The following is a 23,184-nucleotide window of genomic DNA, read 5'->3' as shown; positions in this document are numbered from 1 at the left end:
CCAGAAATGCCTATACCTAGTATCATATATATCTCCCTTCTTGGCTAAGATGCATTTACCATGTATTTTTTTTTCTTTAAGTTAGCTCATTGTCCCAGTATTTCATGAAAGCTTTAGAGCGTCAATTATTACACTGCAATAAAGTCTGCAATTAAGTAAAATAATCGCCCAAATTGAAGTTCATTTTCATACCGTAATATGTAAAAAATGTGATATTTACTCTTAATTTGAATTTCGCTAATGTCCGATGGATTTCTGTGGTTTCAAGAGCTTTGAATTAAGTAGATGTCATGTATATTCCAGAAATGTGATGATTATACATGAATGTTAACAATTTATGGAATATTCAAATACAAAATTACAATGTAACTTGAAATTCTGAGTGGTCTCTTTATTTTGTACTATTTGGATGCTGGCCTACAAAATAATAATTATTGTTTCATTTGTTCAAATAAAACTAGGGGGGCGGCAGTAGCCCCCCCCCCCAGAAATTTTGAAAACTTACATATTTTACTGAAAATTTTCACAAAACTCACCAAAAGTATGCATGGAATCCTTCTTAATATCACTTAAAATGCAAAAGCGCTTCAATGACAAGCTCGGTCACTTTGTACCCTCGCTTTCGACTGTTTTAAAAAAAGTTAATGCATGCTGCCCCCCCCCCACCCTGCGAAGAATTTCTGCTTGAGCCACAGTAATAGCGCATGCTACTCAAGACTCTTGGTATGGGAGTGATTCAACATGGAGAAACTTGCAGATGCAATAAATCACTATTGATATTTCCACCGACCGTCAATTCTAAACTTGAGTAAACATTAACACTTTTCCCCATCTGCATTAAAAAATTTCATATTTGATAAAAAAAAGAGAAAGAACCTACTGTGATTTATCAATAGCTTTTATTCTATTTACAACATTCACACCAGCAATAAACCCAGGATATTGTAGGAAGTACAGTCAACCAGAGAATACATAGAGAAAATATTATACAGTGCGTCCCAAAAAAAACGAAACCTAGATTTATCAATGATTTATCATAACTTAATCACAAATACAATAGACAAATGGCCTCATTGTAAAGCTTAGAATCTCCTCTTTCATCTGAAATTACTTAGATTATTTCTCATTCACGCATGAGTGAGCAAAAACAGATTGAGGAGGCTAGTGTTCAAACTCACTTGACACTCCGTTTTTTAACGGTCAGCCATGCATTACACCTTTTGTTAACCATGCGATAGCTTCTGATGGAAACCGGTGATGAAATTATGGAAATACAAGCATTGTTTCGAGGGAACATAACTTTTTTACTTCTTGACCATTTTTTTGTGTTTAAGGTATCAAATAAAAGAACAGATATTGAACATTTTAGGCATGTGATTTTCTTTTTGAAATTCAGATACCCCCTGCCAAATGACTTTTTGGTATCCTTTCTTCAAATTGTTTTTGCTCACTCATGCGTGAATGGGGAATAATCTATGTAATATCAGAAGAAAGAGGAGATTCTAAGCTTTACATTGGTAGGTCATTTGTCTATTGTATTTGTGATTAAATAATGCTAAATCATTGCTTATAATCTGTTTGTTTTTTCTGGGACGAACTGTATATATATATATATATACAGTGCGTCCCAGAATAAACGAAACCGAGATTTAGCGATCATTTATCATAACTTAATCATAAATAGAATATACAAATGACCTACCAATTTAAAGCTTAGAATCTCCTCTTTCATCTAATATTACTTAGGTTATTTCTCATTCACGCATGAGTGAGCAAAAACAATTTGAAGAAAGGATACCAAAACTCATTTTGCGGGGGGTATCTGGGTTTCAAAAAGAAAACCACATTTCTGAAAAGTTCAATATCTGCTCTTTGATTTGGTACCTCAATTACAGAATTTGGTCAAGAAATAAAAAAGTTCTGGTCATTTGAAATAAGGCTTGTATTTCCATAATTTCATGAGATAAACGTGTTTTCACCGGTTTCCCACAGAAGCTTTCGCATGGTGAACAAAAGATTTAATGCATGGCTGATCGTCAACAAAACGGAGTGTCGAGTGAGTTAGAAAGCCAGCCTGGAGAACCTCTTCATTTTATGAAATTATTGAAATTAAAGCCTTATTTCAAATGACCAGAACTTTGTTATTTCTTGACCATTTTCTGTAATTTAGGTACCAAATTAAAGAGCAGATTTTGAACTTTTCAGAAATGTGGTTTTCTTTTTGAAACCCAGATACCCCCCGCCAAATGAGTTTTTGGTGTCCTTTCTTCAAATTGTTTTTGCTCACTCATGCATGAATAAGAAATAATCTAAGTAATATCAGATGAAAGAGGGGATTCTAAGCTTTAAATTGGTAGGTCATTTGTCTATTTTATTTATGATTAAGTTATGATAAATGATCGCTAAATCTCGGTTTCGTTTTTTCTGGGACGCACTGTATATATATATTTGACATGAAATTTATAATGAAACCTGTCTGCAAGGTCACCTTCACACGAGAAATGTGGTCTTTATGAGCAGGTTAATAACATACCTGTTTCAATAAAGAATACTATTTAAGAGAAACCAAACCCGTTATCTTTATAGACATGTGATCTTTCTAAACAGGTATTCATAGCAGGTTTGAGTCTTGAATTTAACTATTCTGAACACCAGTAACCATGGTAAATAATAAAATCAGGAGAATCAATGATGATTGCAATGAATTGATATTATGAAGAATTAATATAGAAAAAAAATGTTATTCATAAAAAGTTAAAAATATTTCTGTACAAAAGCAAACAACTTTCAGAATGATCAGAATTATTTCTGCATATTTTATGTAATGTGAGAATATGTCACTCTTGCAAAAAATATATTTCAGCATTAAATCAGTCGTCAATTTTTTTTCATAATTGATATACAAGATTTGAATACACAGTGCATCCCCCCCAAAAAAATACACTTTTGAAATGGCTGCCAAATAAAAAAATATATCACTTTTGGGGGAAAACACCTACTATTCATGCTTGAGTGAGCTCTACCCACTTAAACAAAGAGTAATAAATAATCATAATAATATAGGATTTGCATAGCGCACGTATCCACCTTGCTAGATGCTCAAGGCGCTCCTGGTGTGCACAGCTTTTTAAGGAGTTACTTCTTGCCGGTACCCATTTACCTCACCTGGGTCGAGCGCAGCAGTGTGGATAAATTTCTTGCTGAAGGAAAACATGCCATGGCTAGGATTCAAACCCACGACCAGAACCACTAGACCATTAGCCTTCCAATTTCTGTCAGTTTTTTAGAGGCAAATCCTTTGGAACTTGCAAAGTTAAGGGTGTTGTGATCAACCGTGACCAGTTTTGGATTTTTAAGCAAATTTCATGAATTATTGAATTGAACTTTAATGCATGAGTGAACACAAATTGCACTTTTTGGAGCAGCATTTTCACTTTATCATGTGGATCTCAGCAAATCATGCTCACCTGGCTGTATATTATGTGTGCTCATACCTTTACAAATAAGAAACACACAATGAGGTATTACTAAATACACCTTTTTATAGGATAATTGGCTTCACATAGTGTTACATTTTGGATTTAAAGTATTTCTGTTTATGGTAACTCCTGTAGGAACTTAGCAGGACAGCGCTCTGCTGGTACAAGCCAAGCTGGTATATAACCAATTACCTAGGAAACATTTTACGGCTAGGTTAATCAGTCATAGTGGCTGACCTTATAGACGACAGAAATTACTCTCGGGCCTTTTTTAATCAAAGTGGAGACAATGGCAGAGTAAGGGATTCAAACTCACAACCTTGCACTTATGAGTTCAATGCTCTAACCACAGGATCACACGTAGTAGAAGATATGGTCATATACTGCATAAGCAGGCAAATCAGGTAAGACCAACACTTGCATTATTACTAATGCACCACTAAAACGTACTATATAAATAATAATACATACACCAATCATGAATGACACTGAGAATATCATAAAATGCTCAATTATGACCATTGAAAAAAGATAAAGTGCCTTTTAAAGGAAACCACCATAAACCAAAACAAAATCCAAAACAATCAGTTCATTTAAAACTGCCCACTTAGCCATATCAAAATAAAGGGAGAGATCATTGGCATACAATCTACAAATTAATACCGGAGGGGGCAACCTCAGCCAAAGAACATCGTTTCATAGGAATATGAGCAGACGAGGACAACCGGACATAAGCCATTAATGACATGATGCTAGTTGAGTGTCAGAGGAGCAGCAAAGGAACTAAAGCAATGATCTTCTGAATCAAATTCAATCTCATTTCATTGCTTCATATTGATCTAAAGGATAATATTCTTTGTATTGCTCTACATGTTTCTTCATCTCGTCTAGCTGTTTCTGGAGATGATCGGGCATTTCTTCGTATACATCTGTCAGCATGTTAGTAGGGGACGGCTTCTTTCGCTTCTCTGCTGCTTGGAACTCCTGCATTACCTACACATAGAAAGAGTGGATACAATATAGATCCTTTAACAAATATGATTTTAATTAACCAGTCATAACTTTACAGAAATTAATAATCATATATGAGTATTAAAAAAAAATACTTCACATGATTCTATGAATACCGGTAATAATTTCCTTTAGCCAAATATACCGTATATACATGTAAACTGAACATCTGATCTACCACTTACCCCTAGTTTACGTTAAGTGCAAATCTCAGGATAAGCCTTGGATCATTAATGCACCTTAGAGCTTATTAAAGGGGTACTCCAGGCAGAAAATAATATGATTTGAACAGATAAAGAAAAATCAAACAATGAAAATTTGATCAAAATCACACAAGGAATAACAAAGTTATGGCACTTTTCTAAGCATGCTTTTATGAATATTTAATGTATAAACTGATGTTATATTCCCACTTGTTTTGTTTTTCATTATATAAATTTAGGATTATTCATTTTTTTTTCCTTCAAGAAGCAAAAAACTTGTATATATATATATATATACATACATCTGATTTGGGGGTTGTTAGCATTGGGGCATTGACAGGGTAAACTTCTTTTATTAGAAGACAAGAACTGGGTTCTGCAACCTCTGTCTTTTATACATGACAAGAATTGGGTTCTGCAACCTCTGTCTTTTATATGTGATAAGAGCTGGGTTCTGAGACCTCTGTCTTACATATGAGACCAGAACTAGGTTCTGAGACTTTGGTATTTTTGTCAAGATTGGATTCTCTAACGTATTCAGGTGTATGTAAAAAAACTTTTGGTTGGAGCATTAGTGCCATGATTTTTCGGTTTGGGGGCCAGTAAAAGAAAGAGGATAAGAGCCGCGCACGAGGGGTATATATAGTAGGCGGGGTTTCCCACATTGTCGTGTGGGGCTCTAGTCTGCATTGCAGACTCTTCTCCTTTTATAGGAGAAGACTCTCCTCCTTTTATAGAAGTTTGTTTTTGCCAGTGTATTCGTACATGGCAATCGACTGGCATTTGAGGGAATAGGCAAGTATGGCATATCTGAAGTAGATTTAAGAAGCTCTCAAAGTTTGATGAGCCCTTTTTACTCAGGAAATGCCCCGCATGCACTAAGAAATCTTTATCACGGCTTGAATTAATCCCCATGTTCGCATGTATACATTCATTAAAAATCCGACCATTTGATTTGCCGTTCACTGACACACCCTCGTTTGCGAGAGGACAATGAAAATCGTTACTTTTCTCAGCTTACTCCTTCAGTAGGATTCTGAACCCGAATGAACATGTACGAACAGGGTCTACTGTCTACTCTTTTTTTTTATCCGTTCAGAGCCCGTTTGCATGCAAGAGGGATTGTGCCTTATTATACAGTTGACTTTATCTTCTAAATGGAGTATATTGGCCAATATGCATGTGGGAATGAGTAATTTTTGACATTTTAATACTGTGATATTTGATTAATTGGATATCTGTTATTCAAGCAAGTTGATGCACTAATTAATATGATATTGTTATTTGAATAATAATAAAAAAATAATCAAAACTTTGAATGATTTGATATTGAATTAATTTGATATTTAGTGTGCAACCAATTGGATTGTGAGATGTTTGATATTGGATTGATTGGATGTGTGTTCAATGTGACCTACTAAAAGAAGTTCATTCATTATTATCATCAATATACTTACATTCTTCTTTGTTTCTGCCATCCATGCTTTTTCCGTGTCGACATCCCACCACTCTTTCTGCATCATGTACTTCCTTAGACGGCCTATCGGATGATCTTCGCTATCCCAATACCTAACCTCATCCACAGAACGATACGCTGACGAATCATCACTTGTACTGTGATGCCCTATCCTGTTATTGAAAAGAGATATATAACACATATCTGCCATATCGAGGACCATTATGCTAAAGGACACCAAAACCCAAGAAGAGAAGTAATTTTATTGGAAAGAGTACAATGAGAGGAACAATTTAAGAACGAGTTTCATCAAAATCGGTTATGAAATAGGCAAGTTATGGGAATTTCAAAACTCTTGTACTTTCTATGGGGATCCTAAAATTGGCAAACGTGCTTCAAAATGGCTACTTTGTGGACAACTCTACATTTGTTTTGTACACAAATTTTCAGATTTTCCTCATTATCTATCAAAATACATCTTGCCTCCTCCTGAGCACAACGTATGTCACGGGAAAATATAATTCACACCACATATGTCAAGGTCAAGAGGAGATAATGTGAAATATGCAAAATAAAGGGGAAAATTGTGTACATACATCAAATGGAAGGTTGTCCACAAAATCAGCCATTTTGAAGCACATTTGCCAATTTGAGGATCCCCATAAGAAGTACAAGACCTTTTTTAACGTCCATAACTTGATTATTTCTTAACCGATTTCTCAACCGATAGCTCAATATAAAAATTATTACTATACCGGTAAGTCATAGCTTCAATCAGGACCGGTTTACTCTCCTCTACAGCTATCTTCCTTGCTGCCTTGGTAGCATTATAGACGGCAAACACATCATTACCATCCACTCTGATGGTGTTCATACCATAGGCTGGACCACGGATAGCTGATAGAGATAGAGAAAATTTCAATTGTTATAGCAAGTAGATCTGTTACAAAGATAAACTGAACTTAAAATTTGATCATGAAAGTTCATCTGTGTTGGTAAAAGATAACAATTTTGTTGAATCGGGTCACATCACTGACGAAGGTTGCAGTTAGCAGCCGAAAATTTCGAGGTAACTCTTCGCTGTTTTCTGTTTTTTGTGTTGTGAACCAAAGTTCAACAAAATCGTGAACTTCAAATTATTCAAAAGTTTATCAGTTAACGATCTTACTCCTTACATTCAATCAGCATAAAATTGCAAGATTTGAACTAGTTATTTCTCTTTAAAACTAAGCTAAAAAAATCTTATACCAACCTACTCATCTAATCAATAATGAAAAATACATTTCATTTTCATCCCTCATAAATATTACTTCAAATACAAAACAGGTACAACTAATTCTGAATTTTGAAAGAACTACTATTACCTTTAACACAAGATCAAAAAAATATGAAATAACAATAAGATACATATATATTAAAACCCCTACTGATGATGATATAAATACATCTTCACAATAATGTGAATAATTTCTCAAAAACTACACTCTTGCTAATAACCTTACAAAAATAATATACTGGATGGACAGGCAAATGACAGCAACAACATGAGAGTGAATGGTACTTTCATCTGAGCTTTAAGCCGTCTCCAGGGTTGTTGGTGTACTCAAGTATAAATCCCAATATTTACCAAATAACAAAGGTATTTCACAATAGGTGGTTTAAGACCGCCTCGAAGTTCGTCAGTTTCAGGTATTCTCTGATCGGGAAATTTACCCCCATCAGAAAATACCAGGTATTTTGGTAATGTGAAAGCAAACTACGCGTAATTTCCCCGAAAGAAAATACCCGCTAAAATAGTAGGTACTTGGCGAAATTACAAGAGCTTTCGCGGGGATTTTTCCAAGGTCGCAGGTATTTTGGCGATGTAAAAGCAATTTACGGAAACTTTTAGCCCAGCGTGTCGTTGGGCGCGGGCGCCATGGGTGGCTGCAGGGCTAGTGATTTTGAATCTCGCGCCTTGCCTGCTTATCAGACCATACTGCGCATGCTCGTAACTTCAGGAACTTATCTCGAAGGGTATGCTTCTGGGCGGTGTGAATGCAGGAATGATTAATGGGTATTTTTTAGCCTAAAAAGTTCTCGTAATTTAACAGGGATTCTTATGATCGAGGCAGTTTGAAACCACCTAAAGAGAGATTTGTGCTGTGGTGAGATTCAAAGTAAAACCCTGCATCTATTGGTTTACCATTTGGGGACTTATTCACTCATCAATACCACCTCAGTGGTCATACTGGCCAGTATTCTGAAGTCGGATTTAGTTTGAACTCAGGTTTAAATATGGATAGCCAATTGTTACATAAATCACTAACAGTAGAGATATCATATTTCATCTCATTTGGCTCTCAAATCATTCATAATTGTCTAGGAAGTATAAATAGATGATTGTCTTCACGGTACGTAAATCAGGAAAGAGCACAGTAAACATAATAAACATACAACTTGATATAAATTTTGACACTTTTGGCTTCCCATAATTTTAGCACAGAGTTAGACCATGGTCTAACCTGACTATAGAATACTGGCCATTAAGACTGGCCAATAAACTTCTACATGGTAATTAAACTTACCTATTCCATCCCCTCTGTATTGCTCAGCAGTAGGAGTTGAAATTGCATACCCATTATTACGACTGAAATGAAAAAGAGGAAACAAGCAACTATAACCAACAAGATAATTACATACTTTGTCTCGAAAAATATCACATTTTCATGGGCATTGCCTTCAAAAAGTGGTTTGATCCACAAGATTAAACAATGGACATTTCATAAAACTTGTTATAATAGTAAATTTGCAATAATAGTTCAAAGCAACTGAGATCATTCAAAATGATTGGCTAATAGCAAACTTGTTATAGAAATTGGTCATGAGTCTTGAAATTATCCCATGAAAAGGTGGCTTTATTATTTACGTTTACTAAATTCCGTTTTGTTTGGGAACATATTTCACAGTTGAACGATAGCATAAACGCAATACCAACTTGTACCAAACGTACCAACGGTTGTGCCTCCACGAGAAAAAAATAAGCTTGGATACATTAAACAAAAATGCTTTATCGTTCCACGATAAATACAAATTTTGCTTTTCAAAGCATTTCCTACAAAGTTATATACACCTCACCAATCATATTCTGCCAAGATAAGAGGGTTAAAAGAAGAGAAGGGGAGAAGATGAAGAAGAGATATATTGGATTAAGCAAGGAGAAAGCAGCTGATGGGAATAGGAGTTAAGAGGCGGTGCTGCAACATCCCAAGTTTGCTCAATCTCGAGATTTTAGCCCGATCGGCCCTCTTCGCGATTATTCTCGAGAATCAAGAAACCCCGTCTCCACCATCACAAGAAGAGTGATTCCTGCTCGAGCGACATTGAGCGAGGCATCGATGGGATTCGATGCATTATGGTCTGACTCCATGAATAAATAATCCCGAGTGCGTCTGCACCTACGAATTAGGGCGATAATTTGTAAAATAGCACGCTATTTTGCAAATAATCCCAAGTTGACTTGGGATTGCAATCTCGAGATTAATCCTACAAACTAGCGTGATAACTGCGTCTCCATTGCAAATAATCTCGAGATTGTTCAGATCGGGATAATTTGTCGGATCAGATATAGCGCGCTAATTTGAAAACTTGGGATGGTGCAGACGGCCCTAAGGAAAAGAGGTGAAAAATATCAAGAGAGAGAGAGAGGAGGAAAAAATGCAACACCTCCAGGGGTAAAACATGAGGCAGAGAATTATCCTAGGGAATTATCATGAGATAAAAACAGATGAAAAAAATAAATTGACAGGTCTCATTATCTTTCTCAACTTTTGAAAATAGGAATTTCCTGGTTTAGAGTATCAATTACTCTGACAATGAAATCCCTGCTCAGCGTTTGCAAGTCTGGGACATCTGCACAAAATCTGTGATTGGAGTGTCCGAGAAGGCCTGCCCTTGAATCCATGTTTAGGGTGCTTTTGCCAGGCTGATTTTTGCGGATGTTTTCTACTCTTCAACGACTGTGACCCCCCCCTCGGACAAAAACTTTAACATTTTTGTAGCATACAACATACGTAACAGACCAACAGGAAAAGTGATCAGTACGTCTCTGCTGAACTTTGTTGAGGCAAGACAAAAGCAAGACATGGCGAGGGCGGATAGGGGAGGGGGAAACAGTGGTAAACACAAAGTCTATGGGCGAGACACATTTCATATTTTAAACATGAATAACTTTGGTAAACATATCTATTTTGTGATGTTATATGTCACGGTTCCAGCCACATGCAGCCAGTCAAGTAATGTCAATAAATATCCCAACAATGTGTCTGTTAATACATGTGATATCCGACCAGAGGCACCACAAAGTATTCATCATCACAAAAGCATATTTCTTATTGTACATGTATCTGGCTATTAAGTCTATAGTTAGGTAGGAATCTTTTGTCTACAATCTGCAGGACAGATCTAATGAAGAACATGACTAACATTTTATCTTTGCGGCATCAAAGGTCTTTAAAGGGAATGGGTTGGATGGTTCTCCATGTCTTATAACTCCTTGCTCCAAACCTGGGTTGATGTGAACTGTTTGACAATTTTTGTGGATGAATTCTTACCATGCAGTATTAGTGCCATATCATTACTGATTGAAGCCCACTTTAGAGAGTGGACTTGTCTACAATTTTTGTTCTCAATATTGAAAAAAATATATTTTCCATGAACACATGTATATTTGTATATGGCCATGCGTTTTATGTTGGGCCCGCAAATAGGTGGTACATGTATCGTTACATTTGCACGACAAGCACAGAAATAATTAATGGTATAAAACTTGAAATACATGTGCTACATGGGTATATTTGGTATCATATTAAAGGGAATCTTTACACCAATTACTTTAAAGAAAAAGAAATACTTGAGATTACTTCAATTACCAGTAAATAGCAATTATGTAACATCAATTGGCCATTTTTGCATGGTGGTAGACGAGGGGAGCATGACGAGGGGAGCATAAATTTTCATTTCATTAAGAAACTAAATGTGTAACATCACAGTACCTAAATATGTAATAGTTTTGGGGCTCACTGGCTTATTCTTCAATCATAAGTGGGTCAAATTTGAACTTTTAAGTTTAAAGGATACCTAATTAAGCTAATTAGTATAATTAATTGATGTAAATCATGAAATTAACATGATTGAAATTGTGACTGTCTGATGTATAGGAAATGAGGAGAGATAAAATATAGTTGTGGGTTACACCTTCAATAAAATTTAGAAGCTGCAAAAATTTCAAAAAGAAAAGCACAAACTAATTAAAGGCTTCAGAGATAAAACAATCTATTGTTTTAATAATTATGACCTCATGGTTTCAATAATTCAATATTGACAGTGTAGACTGATAGTGATAACTTTGATGTGTCCAAATCTTCAGATTATTCTGGTAACATAACAGATAGCAAATGCACCTTTTATGCAATTTTAATTAATGAAAATTTGTTTGTTGCAATAAAGCCCTCATCTGATGCTATTTACTTTTTTTCTTAATGTTACATCACACTGTGTCTATAAATCAGTAGATGATCATGACACATATTTGGCTGGCACAAAAGTGTTCAGAGAATATTTTTCCAAATTATTAAAAAAAAAAAATAAACAAAAAAAAATGGTACAAAGATTAAACTAAACAGAGGCAAATGTACCAATAGAATATGTTCTGTGCATTGACATTCAATTGACCCAGTACCAAGAGACCATGTCCTGCAGAATGTTGAGCAAGAGGGTAGGCCTATATTTAAAATATAACACTCTAAAATAACATAAAGTATTTTTGCCAGGTGTATGGATTTATTTATAACATGTTAATTGTTTTTGTTCACACTAAGTTTAAATAAGCTAAAGCAGTAATGAGAACTTTTCATTGTGCATTCACATTTTTCCTATATAAACCTGACTCTCAGTTGTCAACCTGTGGTCCACCGGTCTTTGAGCCAAGAGGTGACAAATCCCACGATTTGAGTCAAATGAAATAATTTTTTATTCATAATAACCACAGTAAATATATTATGATATACTGGTTAGTGTTTGCAAGTGTATTTATGCAACTAAAGGCAAGACTAATTAATATTTTAGGGGTAAATCAAGCATTGATACATATTTACCCGAAAAATTGTGATGTGAAATTTGGTCTTAAAAGATGATTGCGCCTAGTTATTTTGGTAGAATTGTCCCCAACAAGTTATATATCACTGGAAAGGTCTCACTCTAACGAGTTGAAATATGCATGTTATTTCCGTGTAGGGTGTAAAGTTTATCTGATTCTAACATTTATTGGGAAGTATGTTTTTTTCACAGTTTTCCACATATTTTGACCTTTAACTTTTTATGACATTACCCTATGCCTTTTCTGATTGCATTTTTGAATTCCTCAGACAATTTCCTTTCAGTATATACTTTTATGGGTATAGGATGTCAAACATAAAAAAAAATACAATTGTATAAAATGGTGCGATTTTGGAGGAAAATTTGAGTTGTAACGGAAATGGGCCCAACTCAAAACGCATGGCCATATTATAAGCAAACATAACAAACATACATGTATGAGTAAGGGGACCTTTAAGAACCATATGGCTTGGTTCCTTATCTCTCAAGAGTTTACAAGTTGACCAATGTACCAAACTGAATTGTATTTTCTAATAGTTAAAATTATTATTGTACAATACATGGTATGTATATTACATAGAGATCTTTTCCACCAAAAATCTTTAAAAATGCATGTATGGTATTATCTGTATTTCAAGTTACCACAAAGAATCTCAAGAAATTGCACTAGCAATACAAATTGAAATGTTGATTATTGCTGGTATGACAGATACCAGTGGATTGCTTTTGGTTATAATGCTGAAGTCACACAGCCATGTTACGCACCTGCAGATGCCTGCGTATGTTTGGATGATGAAAATGCGGAACTTTTACCCCCAATAACAGAAATTTGAGCAAAAGTTATACATTCTGCAGACGATATAAGTTATGGATGTTACGTATGAATTACAGATGTTACGGGTGAAACCTGCAAATGAGGCCATTCGCTGCTGACACATGTCACTCACGACTTTATGCATGACTAATGGACGATACGGATAAGTTATGCTCGTGTCTGCGCATGTGGGCTTGCTCTGGCGTCTGCACCAGCCGCATATAAAACTATGGATCGGAAAATTGCTTCAGTTGCATTTCATCAAGTCTGAGAGCTAGAATACTTTGTTTTCATAGTTTAAAATAATGTGCTTTAATATGTCATTTACAGACTGATTGGATATATAATTTCAGTGTTCCAAGCTTTTTAAGAAATGACCAGAAATGTCACAATTTGCAAGGGCATGCAAAAAAATTGTATCAAAAGTTCATTGTGAAATAACTAGGATGGAATAACATTTGTCATAAGAGTCTTGCATGTAAATCAAAGTGACATATAAAAATAGCAGTTTTGACCAAGGAAAACACACAAAATTTTAAACTCACTCCCTATGCGATTTTGGTTAGAAAAGAATTTAAAAAAAAAAAAAAACAGTATTTTTCGCACCAAAATGAAGGGGATTTGGATGAAGCATTGGATTAGCATGAGAAACTAATTTTCTGAAAAATCTTGGCGGTAATTCAACACCCACGCTTCCCAGGGCCAAGTTTCAGTCAGGAATTAGTTCATTTCCCTTTATAATGCAATGATATGATGAATATTTATAGGAAAAGACTGTAAAGTTACACAAAAGTACAGACAGAAATATAAGATTTGATTCAGAAAATGTGTTGAAACACACTGCACTTGCTCGATAAAATCCTAAAACCGCTTATTTCCCATCTCAATCTGTCAGAACATGCATGCCAGGTATTTCCTGTAATATTAGACTCACCAGAAAAAGATGACCGGAGCATCTAACGTTGCAGCAAAGTTGAATGCAGCATGAGCATCACCCTCGCTAGCAGCTCCATCACCAAAATAACAAACTACACAAAGGTCACGACCTGATCTCTTCAATGCATAAGCCGCTCCAGAAGCTGTTTATAGAAGGGGAAGTTGGGTTGAATTGATTTATCATGAACTTATGAAACTGATCAGGAATCATTCATCAACATATAATAATGTTAAAGACTCAAACCAGGTGGGTGATTCATAAAGCTGTTTGTAAGTTAAGAACGACTGGAGTTGGTCAAGCTAAAAAAGTGGAAGGTGGCAACTTCACCTTTGACTGTCTGACCTCAAAATCAATAGAATTCCTGGGATCCATGCTAGTATCATACACACCAAATTATATGAGCCTATACGCTAAGTTAAACTAAAGTTTTCACGTTAACAAGGACTTCAGAAGTGTAAGATGAAAACATGTCACTGTGATCTTGACCTTTGAACTTTTGACCTCAAATCAATAGGCTTTCTGAGATCCATGCTAGTATCATACACACCAAATTATGTGAGCTTGTAGGTTAAGATCGCATTAACAAGGACTTCAGAAGGGTAAGATTTATAAAAAAAATATGTCACTGTGACCTTGACCTTTTGACCTCAAAATCAATACGCTTCCAGGGATCCATGCTAGTATCATACACATGAAATTATATGAGCCTAGGTTATGTTAAAATACAGTTATCGCGTTTACAAGTTAACAGATGAACAGACAGACAAACGGACAACGAGCGTGATAGCATAATATGTCCCGTCTAGACGGCCGAATAAAAACACACTTAAGTTGAATAAATCCACTTCATTTCTATTTCATCAAGACACCAAGGGCCTGTTGCATAAAACTTTTTACCACCAAAAAATATGGTGAAAATTAACTCAGGTTAGCAACATTTTGCTACACAGGAAATGACTCTTGATAAAAAATGTATGTAGCAACATATGTACATGTTTCTTCTTGTTGCTGGACAATTCTTTACACTGATATCCAAATCCAATATACAAGAATCAAATATTTATGTATGGAGCTATTACAGAATTAACATATGTCTTATCGATTTGATTGATACACAATCCAAATCCCATAATAGTTTTTAAAATGCACATGTGCTGAAGCTTTTTGACATGCATTCACCAGACCAAAGTCATATGAGTGACTAGAACAATAAACAAAATGTATATTAGAACTGCAAGAGACAGTGGATGCTTAACGGCGAGCTCAACACAGCATATATCCAGCTAACGGACACCGTTCTGTGCCATTTAAAAGGAGTTTATAAGAACCATTTCGTTACTTAAGCCTTGGTCCAATTTACAACTGGTACTAAGCCTGAATTGTTTATCTAGACAGCTAATCACAGCTTGCTGTTAGCATCAACTGTCTTTTTTGGTTCTATTGTACACTGTTTCGCTCTAACACTCTAGTCATTCATGCGATTTTACTCCGATGTGCATGTTAGTTTGTCCATTTCAATGGTTATTTTACGATTTTGCGGTACCAAATTTATTTATCCAAATACCATTTACAAGATTCAAATATTTATGGGGCTATTACAGAATTAATATCCAACTATTTCGTTGATATAACACACATGTAACTGGAAACTTACCATGGGGCATCTGTGTGGCCAGAGGTGATGATATCGTCATGAAATGATGTTCTTTAGATCCATAGTGCACAGGCATCTGACGACCCTTACCTAGATCATCACAGTTACCATAACATTGATTCATCGCTGTCTCCAATGAAAAGCCCCTCCAAAGAATTACCCCTGATGAAAACAAGCAAGCAATCAAACCATAAATCATTTAATGTTCTTATAAGTTTTTAAAATTATCCATCACAAATTTGGATACCAGGGGTAACAAAATAACGAATTTCACCACATTGATTACGAAACTCAATACATGTAATTCTAAGTATTGATTTAAACACTCTGTTGTGCTTCAATCAGTTTGAAGTAGGGTTTCACGGCACACCTTTGAATGGTATCTTTCATGGAATCCTCGATTTTGATTGGCTTATGAGCCCCGTTAATTAGTAGTTACCATTGGATGGTAAAGGTACAATAGTAACTTTTATGCAACAGGACCTTTCACATTTACATTTCACTGGGTTGATTTCATAAGTAGATATGATACCTCACTATAGGTGTAATGCTAATCAGTTTTCACGTGAAAATCAGTTTTTGTAACTTTATAATTTTCATTTACTATGATTAAAAGGAAAAAAGAATAAACAAGAATGAATTGCTCTGTATTTAGAAGTTATTAGTCATGCCACTCACCTGCCTCTCTGTATTGGCCAAATATAATATCCTTTTCATTAAGAGCAGCAGCACTTCCAACATGGGTACCTTCTTCACCATAATTGGTCATGTAGAATGATATTCTTCCCTGCAATCATAATATTAATCACCAACAATAACTGGTATTTGAATGGCATAGGATCTGGTATTGAATGGCATAGGAACTGGTATTGAACGGCATAGGAACTGGTATTTGAATGACATAGAAACTAGTATTTGGATGGCATAGGAAATGGTATTTGAATGGCATAAGGAACAGTTATTTGAATGTAGAATGATATTCTTCCCTGCAATCATAATATTAATCACCAACAATAAATTATTCCGAAAGGTAAATTTCCTAATTTTACCCATTTCCTACCAAGTTCATGAAAATCAATTAAAGTATTTGGTAAAGGAGGGGGGGGGGGGGGAGAAAATCAACTCCTGAACATTCAATTTCAACAAAATTTAGATCAATTTAACCAGTAAATAGAGCATAAATGAAGAATAAATGAAGAATGAAGATTAAAAAAAAAAAATTCAAAGCTTCTAATTTACATGTCTCCATTTTACCTTGGTTTGGTTTTCTGACAATGTAAGGTATTTGAATGACATAAGAACTGGTATTTGAATGACACATAATTTGAATGACATACATGTAGGAACTGGTATTTGAATGGCACAGGACCTGGTATTTGAATGACATAGGAACATGTATTGAATGGCATAGGAACTTGTATTTGAATGACATAGGAAGTAGTATTTGAATGGCATAGGAACTGGTATTTGAATGGCATAGGAACTGGTATTTGAATGGCATAGGAACTGGTATTTGAATGGCATAGGAACTTGTATTTGAATGACATACATGTAGGAACTGGTATTTGAGTTGCATAAGTACTGGTATTGAATGGCATAGGAACTGGTATTTGAATGGATAAAAGTAGGAACTGTTATTTGAATGGCATAGGAACTATTTGAATTGCATAGGAACTGGTATTTGAATGGCATACGAACTTGTATTTGAATAACATAGGAACTGGTATTTGAATGGCATAGGAATTGGTATTTGAATGGCATAGGAACTGGTATTTGAATGGCATAGGAACTGGTATTTGAATTGCATAAGTACTGGAATTGAATGGCATAGGAACTGGTATTTGAATGGCATAAGAAACAGTTATTTGAATGACATACATGGATGAACTGGTAATTGAATGGCATAGGAACTGGTACTTGAATGACATACATGGAGGAACTGGTAATTGAATAGCATAGGAACTGATATTTGAATGACATAGGAACTAGTATTTGAATGGCATAGGAACTGGTATTTGAATGACATAGGAACTGGTATTTGAATGGCATAGGTACTGGTATTTGAATGGCATAGGAACTGGTCTTTGAATGGCATAGGAACTGATATTTGAATGACACAGGAACTGTTATTAGAATGACATACATGTAGGAACTGGTATTTGAATGGCATAGGAACTGGTATTTGAATGGCATAAGAACTGGTATAGAATGGCATAGGAACTGGTATTGAACGGCATAGGAACTGGTATTTGAATGACATAGAAACTAGTATTTGGATGGCATAGGAAATGGTATTTGAATGGCATAGGGACTGGTATTTGTATGACATTTGAACTGTATTTGAATGACATAGTAACATCAACAGGTGTTCCACATTATGATTGAATAAAAAAATTTATTGTGTAACTTGCGCATAAAAAACACATTTGAACTGGCAGAGCTGGGGAACGTTTAATGAAGTTGTAAGCACTGACAACTTGTCTTTCTCTGACAGTTACCATGGTAACAGTTAGAGGTTAGTGCCTCTCAGCAAATCAAAACCAAGGATTTCACTGAAATTGTCAGCTCTGGCAATATTTAGTCAGCGCTGACTGACAACTTTCATGAAACACCCCCCGGCGTTCAGATGTTGTCTTTCTGAGCTGAGTATGTCATAAACAATGCAAAAATAAATACTTTACAGAATTTCTCTACAGTACCTGTCTTTGTGATTCATAAAGAATTTTATCCATGGTGTTGAGGGTAGTCATTGTCTTATACATCTTGGTAACTGTTTCCTTATCCAAACCGGGGTCTTGGTCAGGGTCAATGACCTCTCCATCTCGGTTCATTACACGATAGACAGGAATCCCATCATATTCGTCTGGTTTCAGGAATTCAAGCTTTTCTGAGAATACAGACTTGGAGCCAGGGAACTGGGGCTTGTCATCATCAACAGCAAACTCTTGCAATCTGGTGGCCTGTGTACATGATATGAAAAGGGCATGAAGCAAAGTACAGAGGAAACTTGTTGAAATCGCTATGTTGTATGTTGAAAATGACAGTGCTAATGCAGTTTTCCAACCGATGACTTCAAGCAATTTTGCCCACCGGTAATTGTTCAACAAATCATTGTACATGTAAGCCTCTCAATCATCACATTTCAAGGTCAACGTGCCTAACAATTTTCTGAATATTACGTTTGGGAATGGCTGTATTTCTGCTTCATTCTCAACATTTTGGTTCCATTTCTCGGTCAGACATCATTTCACTTGGTTTCACCATAATGGACTGGAGTTAGAGACAAAATCATGTGAACATGTTGCTAGCAAATGGCTGAGATAGCGCAGGCAGAGCTTTTCGGCGCCAACTTCAGTTCATATCAAAACTATGGATCCGCCAGAGTTTTGATATGGACTACAGACCTTTGATATAGACTAAAGTTTGATATGGTCTATGGTTTTGATATGGATTATAGTTTTGATATGTACAATAATCTACATAGACTGTGCATAATAGAAAAGGAAGAGGCCAAAGCATGCCAAGAGAAGCAATGTTTGAATGAAAATTTGAAATGGGCCAAAAATTCAGAAAAGTGGTGGGCATATTGACTTGCTATGACATTTGCGAACAATGCAAGTATGTGATCCTGTGGGCAGCCATCCCCTGTATAGAAGTTGGTGATCAATAAAAATTAAGAATTGAAAAATATTTTTGATATCCCTTCAGAAAATAACTTGGGCAGTCTCAGGTAAGTTTTTGTGCTCCAAAAACATACTCAGCAAAATCTATTTCAACTTTGATATAGATATTTATCTCTGTTAAAATCTTTGAGATAAAATACTCTTAAAACCTCTCAGAATTGGAATTTTTCTGAGAACCATTTTGTCTTCATTTTATCTCTGAACAAGAGTGTCGCTAAGCCAAGGCCAGCAAACAATACGCCCGCCCGTAAAGCGGAAAATGGGAGTTATTGATCAAGCAAGAAAAGTGGAAGGTGGTGACTTCACCATTGACCGTCTGACCTCAAAATAAATAGAATTGCTGGGATCTATGCTAATATCATACACACCAAATTATATGAGTCTAGGTTCAGTTCAACCAAAGTTATCGTGTTCACACTGCAGAAGGGTAAGATGAAAATATGTCACTGTGATCTTGACCTTTTGACCTCTGTTGTGAAAGTTGATTGAAAAATATATGATTTCTCATTTGATATTGATATGAAATATTGCAGAAACATTATTTGATATATTTCATATTTCCATGATGATATAACATCCCTGATTATGTTTTATAAAAACCTTTGGTCAAATGATTGTATATAAAACAGTGCATATATGTCATTAACATTGCTTGTGCAAGGCATTTACTGAAATAGTGCCAGCTAGTGTTCTCTCTAGGACAGTGTTTTCTATTGCACCAATCACTGTATAAACATGGAAGAACTGACAGGTGACAAAATCATCCAAGTTCCAGTGAATCCTGGAAACCTGGTTATTGATTTTGATACAATAAGGAGGCAAAGAGGTTAGTGTCTCATAGGAAGTCTTTATTTTATGAAATGATAAATGTTAAAGATGAAAATAAGTTGAATTATTTTATGTTCTAATTCCAGCTGCTGTGCATGTAGATTACATAACAAATATACATTCACATATAAGATTGTGTAAGCAAGAAATTAGGTCAAGTTTATAGCTTACACATAGGATCCTCACATTTGAAGATGAAACTATGTGATATTATGATGAATAGGAGATTCATGTATGTTCACTGAATTTGATATAATTAGTTTACTTAAATAAGATAATTCAGGTTTTGTTTTGTGGAATTAATGACCAGAAAGGTTACACTGTATGTAGGTCAACTGAAAATCAAGATATGGTGGCTTTATATTTAAAACACAAAGATACACCTGAAGTTAATAGTATAGTGGTAACCCTAATTGCTGTGTAAATCAATGTGTCAATATACAGTCCGACCTCTCTTATCCGGCCTCCCCTTATCCGGATCTCTCTATTATCCGGACGCACACTTGCCGAGATTTTTTTTTTTAAATCTAGTACAGGTACGTGAGGAAATGAGATTTCAATCTAAACTCAATCCTATACATAAAACCCACTCTGATTACATATATTTCCCAACATAGTCACCCTACACCAAACATATTTTTCATGAAAATATCTCACCCAAATCACCAAAAGAACTTTAGGAATGATAATTTCCAGTAAATCAGGGTGCAGCGCAAACATTTCATTACGTTTCTCTTTTTGATTCGCAGGAAAAACAACACATGTCTTGCTAGCTAACTTTAGGCCTCAATACGGACAGCGCCATCTATCATGTTTGAGCCTACAGTCAGTGGAACAATGGCTGACATTAAGAAGCTGCGATACCCGCCGCGATGATCTCATTTTAAAACTTGGTTTCATCGAGTCATTCACTTTCTTTCGAAGTATGCTCGATGTATACCTCAGTCATTTTAGCAGGTAAATTATCCAAGAGTTTTGGCCATCGATCGATTTCATTTCAATAAAAAACACATAATTTGCACTGACTCTGCAGTGAATATTGTCTTTACCGTACGCCCACTACAATAGTGCAGTGTAGCTACCGCCGGTGGCCTGGAGAGGCAGCCGGCAGCGCAGCTGCGTGTATTTAATATTGGGTCTCCCAGATCCGGATAAATCCCTTATCCGGATTGGTGCTGGTCCCAACGTGTCCGGATAAGAGAGGCGGACTGTACAAAGATTTTATTTATCAGATTAAGCACATTTCACAATAATTGTTTAGTTTGTTGCTTATTAAAGAAAGAGTGAATTATCAGATGATCACGCATATAAACATACAGAATGTATTTATGAAGCTTTTTTGTATGTTTCATTGATACAGTTTTCACAGAGCTTTTGGAAATATCAAAGTTTGAAGATGATAAATCGAAATAAGATGAATCAAGAATAGTCTGGAAGCTCCCGTAGAAACATTTTTCTGTGTTTCATTCGTGTACCTCGAATGCTGTCACAACCTCCTCAAAATCAATAGGCTTCCTGGGATCAATTTAAGCATGATACACACCAAATTATATGAGCCTAGGTTAAGTTAAACTGAAGTTATCACATTTACAAGGACTGCAGAAAGGTAAGGTGAAAACATGTCACTGTGACCTTGATCTCAAAATCAATAGGTTTTTTTTTTTGAATGTTAGCTGAGTCACGATGGTTCTTGTAGTTCCCGACATCATATGAAGGTATAAAATTTTTATTCATGTAGGTTCTGGAGTAGGCCTATTTGCCTAGTCGGACAAATAAATTTTTGATTGAATAAAAATGCCACAAGAAATAATACATGTAGTTCACTTACACAGAAACAAATCTGTCCAAATAAAGTTAAATAGTTTCACAACAAAGTTTTACTGTTTTACATACAATTGGCCATTATTATGAACCATGATTGTTATCACATTTATTTTTTTTCAGAGTTGACTTTTATCTTGTCCATCATGACCCAATATCATTGTGAATATACTCTTTAGACTTTAAATTTCCTCTTATCAGATCATATTACATTTTTTTAAGGGGGGGGGGGTTGCTGCACACAATAAAATTGTGGAATCACTGAAAAGAAAACAGAAATAAACTAGAGATACTCGGCGGGTCGCGCAGCCGAGCACATGTATCCCCCAAACCCACCGCGTCATCCGTCATTGCGATATAGAGCTCACATAGTCATAGAAATTTGACAAAAAAATACAATTAATTATCATGGCGACAATGACCCTAGCATGCAGGTCCCCCAAGTCCATCTACATGTACCATCCAAGTGTGGTTGAAAAGTGACTTATGGTTGTGGAGAAAGAGAGTCTTGCCTAAACCTGAGTTTAAGTTAAACCCGACTTCAGAATACGGGCCACTGCCATTAATGACTGCTTGCATTTATACCGTCATAACCACTCATTCACTAATACACTGACATAAATATGAATGGATGGGGCTGACTTAAGACTGCCTGGGATTCGAAAATAAACTGCGTTTTAATTTTAAGGCGTTACGAAGCATGTTTCAGTAATTAATCATATTTTGCTTACCGAATAATATATACTTCTAGTTTGCTTCGAAGCTATATGCTGAGCAGGAACTTTCACCTGTTTCTGATAAAAACGTAGAAATCGACATGTTCTTTGGAATAGTGACGCCATCATTACTACAGGGCAAGTCTGGCTCAGAAATTGCTAGTGCTCGCGCAACGTACTATAATAAACTATGAACATACTGTACTCTATATGAACCAACCAGCCATCGTTTCCTTATAAAGTATGAATATGCATGATTACAATGGAGATTTTCACCCACAGAGATTGTATACTAATATATCTCCATGTTTTCACCCTCTTTTTTTGGAATTCCACATAATATAAATTTTTGTTATGGTTCTTAGTTCAAATGACCCGTTTTCGCACATTTTTTTTTCTTCAAATAAGTATATTTTAACTGATCATAGTAAAAACTGCAACTCATTT

General features: G+C 35.5%; 1 protein-coding gene across 1 annotated transcript; it reads right to left on the bottom strand.

The window, feature by feature from the left end:
* Window positions 1–3,726: 3,726 nt before the first annotated feature.
* Window positions 3,727–22,900, bottom strand: LOC121418383 (2-oxoisovalerate dehydrogenase subunit alpha, mitochondrial-like). The gene is made up of 9 exons (XM_041612222.1): window positions 22,753–22,900; window positions 18,389–18,649; window positions 16,368–16,476; window positions 15,690–15,851; window positions 14,033–14,177; window positions 8,717–8,778; window positions 6,905–7,046; window positions 6,151–6,322; window positions 3,727–4,472 (listed from the first exon to the last, which is right to left on the bottom strand). Exons 1-9 carry the CDS (start codon window positions 22,864–22,866, stop codon window positions 4,296–4,298), a joined length of 1,344 nt encoding a protein of 447 aa, XP_041468156.1. The 5' UTR covers window positions 22,867–22,900; the 3' UTR covers window positions 3,727–4,295.
* Between the last annotated feature and the right edge of the window lie 284 nt (window positions 22,901–23,184).

This window comes from Lytechinus variegatus, chromosome 7 (genome assembly GCF_018143015.1).
Source record: "Lytechinus variegatus isolate NC3 chromosome 7, Lvar_3.0, whole genome shotgun sequence".
NCBI classification, from domain to species: Eukaryota; Metazoa; Echinodermata; class Echinoidea; order Temnopleuroida; family Toxopneustidae; genus Lytechinus; species Lytechinus variegatus.
Note: the sequence above shows the minus strand (reverse complement) of the source record. Positions and strands in the feature narration are given on the sequence as shown.

Coding starts and splice junctions, on each gene's coding strand:
- LOC121418383 (XM_041612222.1), bottom strand. CDS start 22,866: ATGATGGCGTCACTATTCCAAAGAACATGTCGATTTCTACGTTTTTAT. Junction 18,650..22,752: donor CTAGAAGTATATATTATTCG/GTAAGCAAAATA, acceptor TCATGTACACAG/GCCACCAGATTGCAAGAGTT. Junction 14,178..15,689: donor GGCCACACAGATGCCCCATG/GTAAGTTTCCAG, acceptor TTCTATAAACAG/CTTCTGGAGCGGCTTATGCA.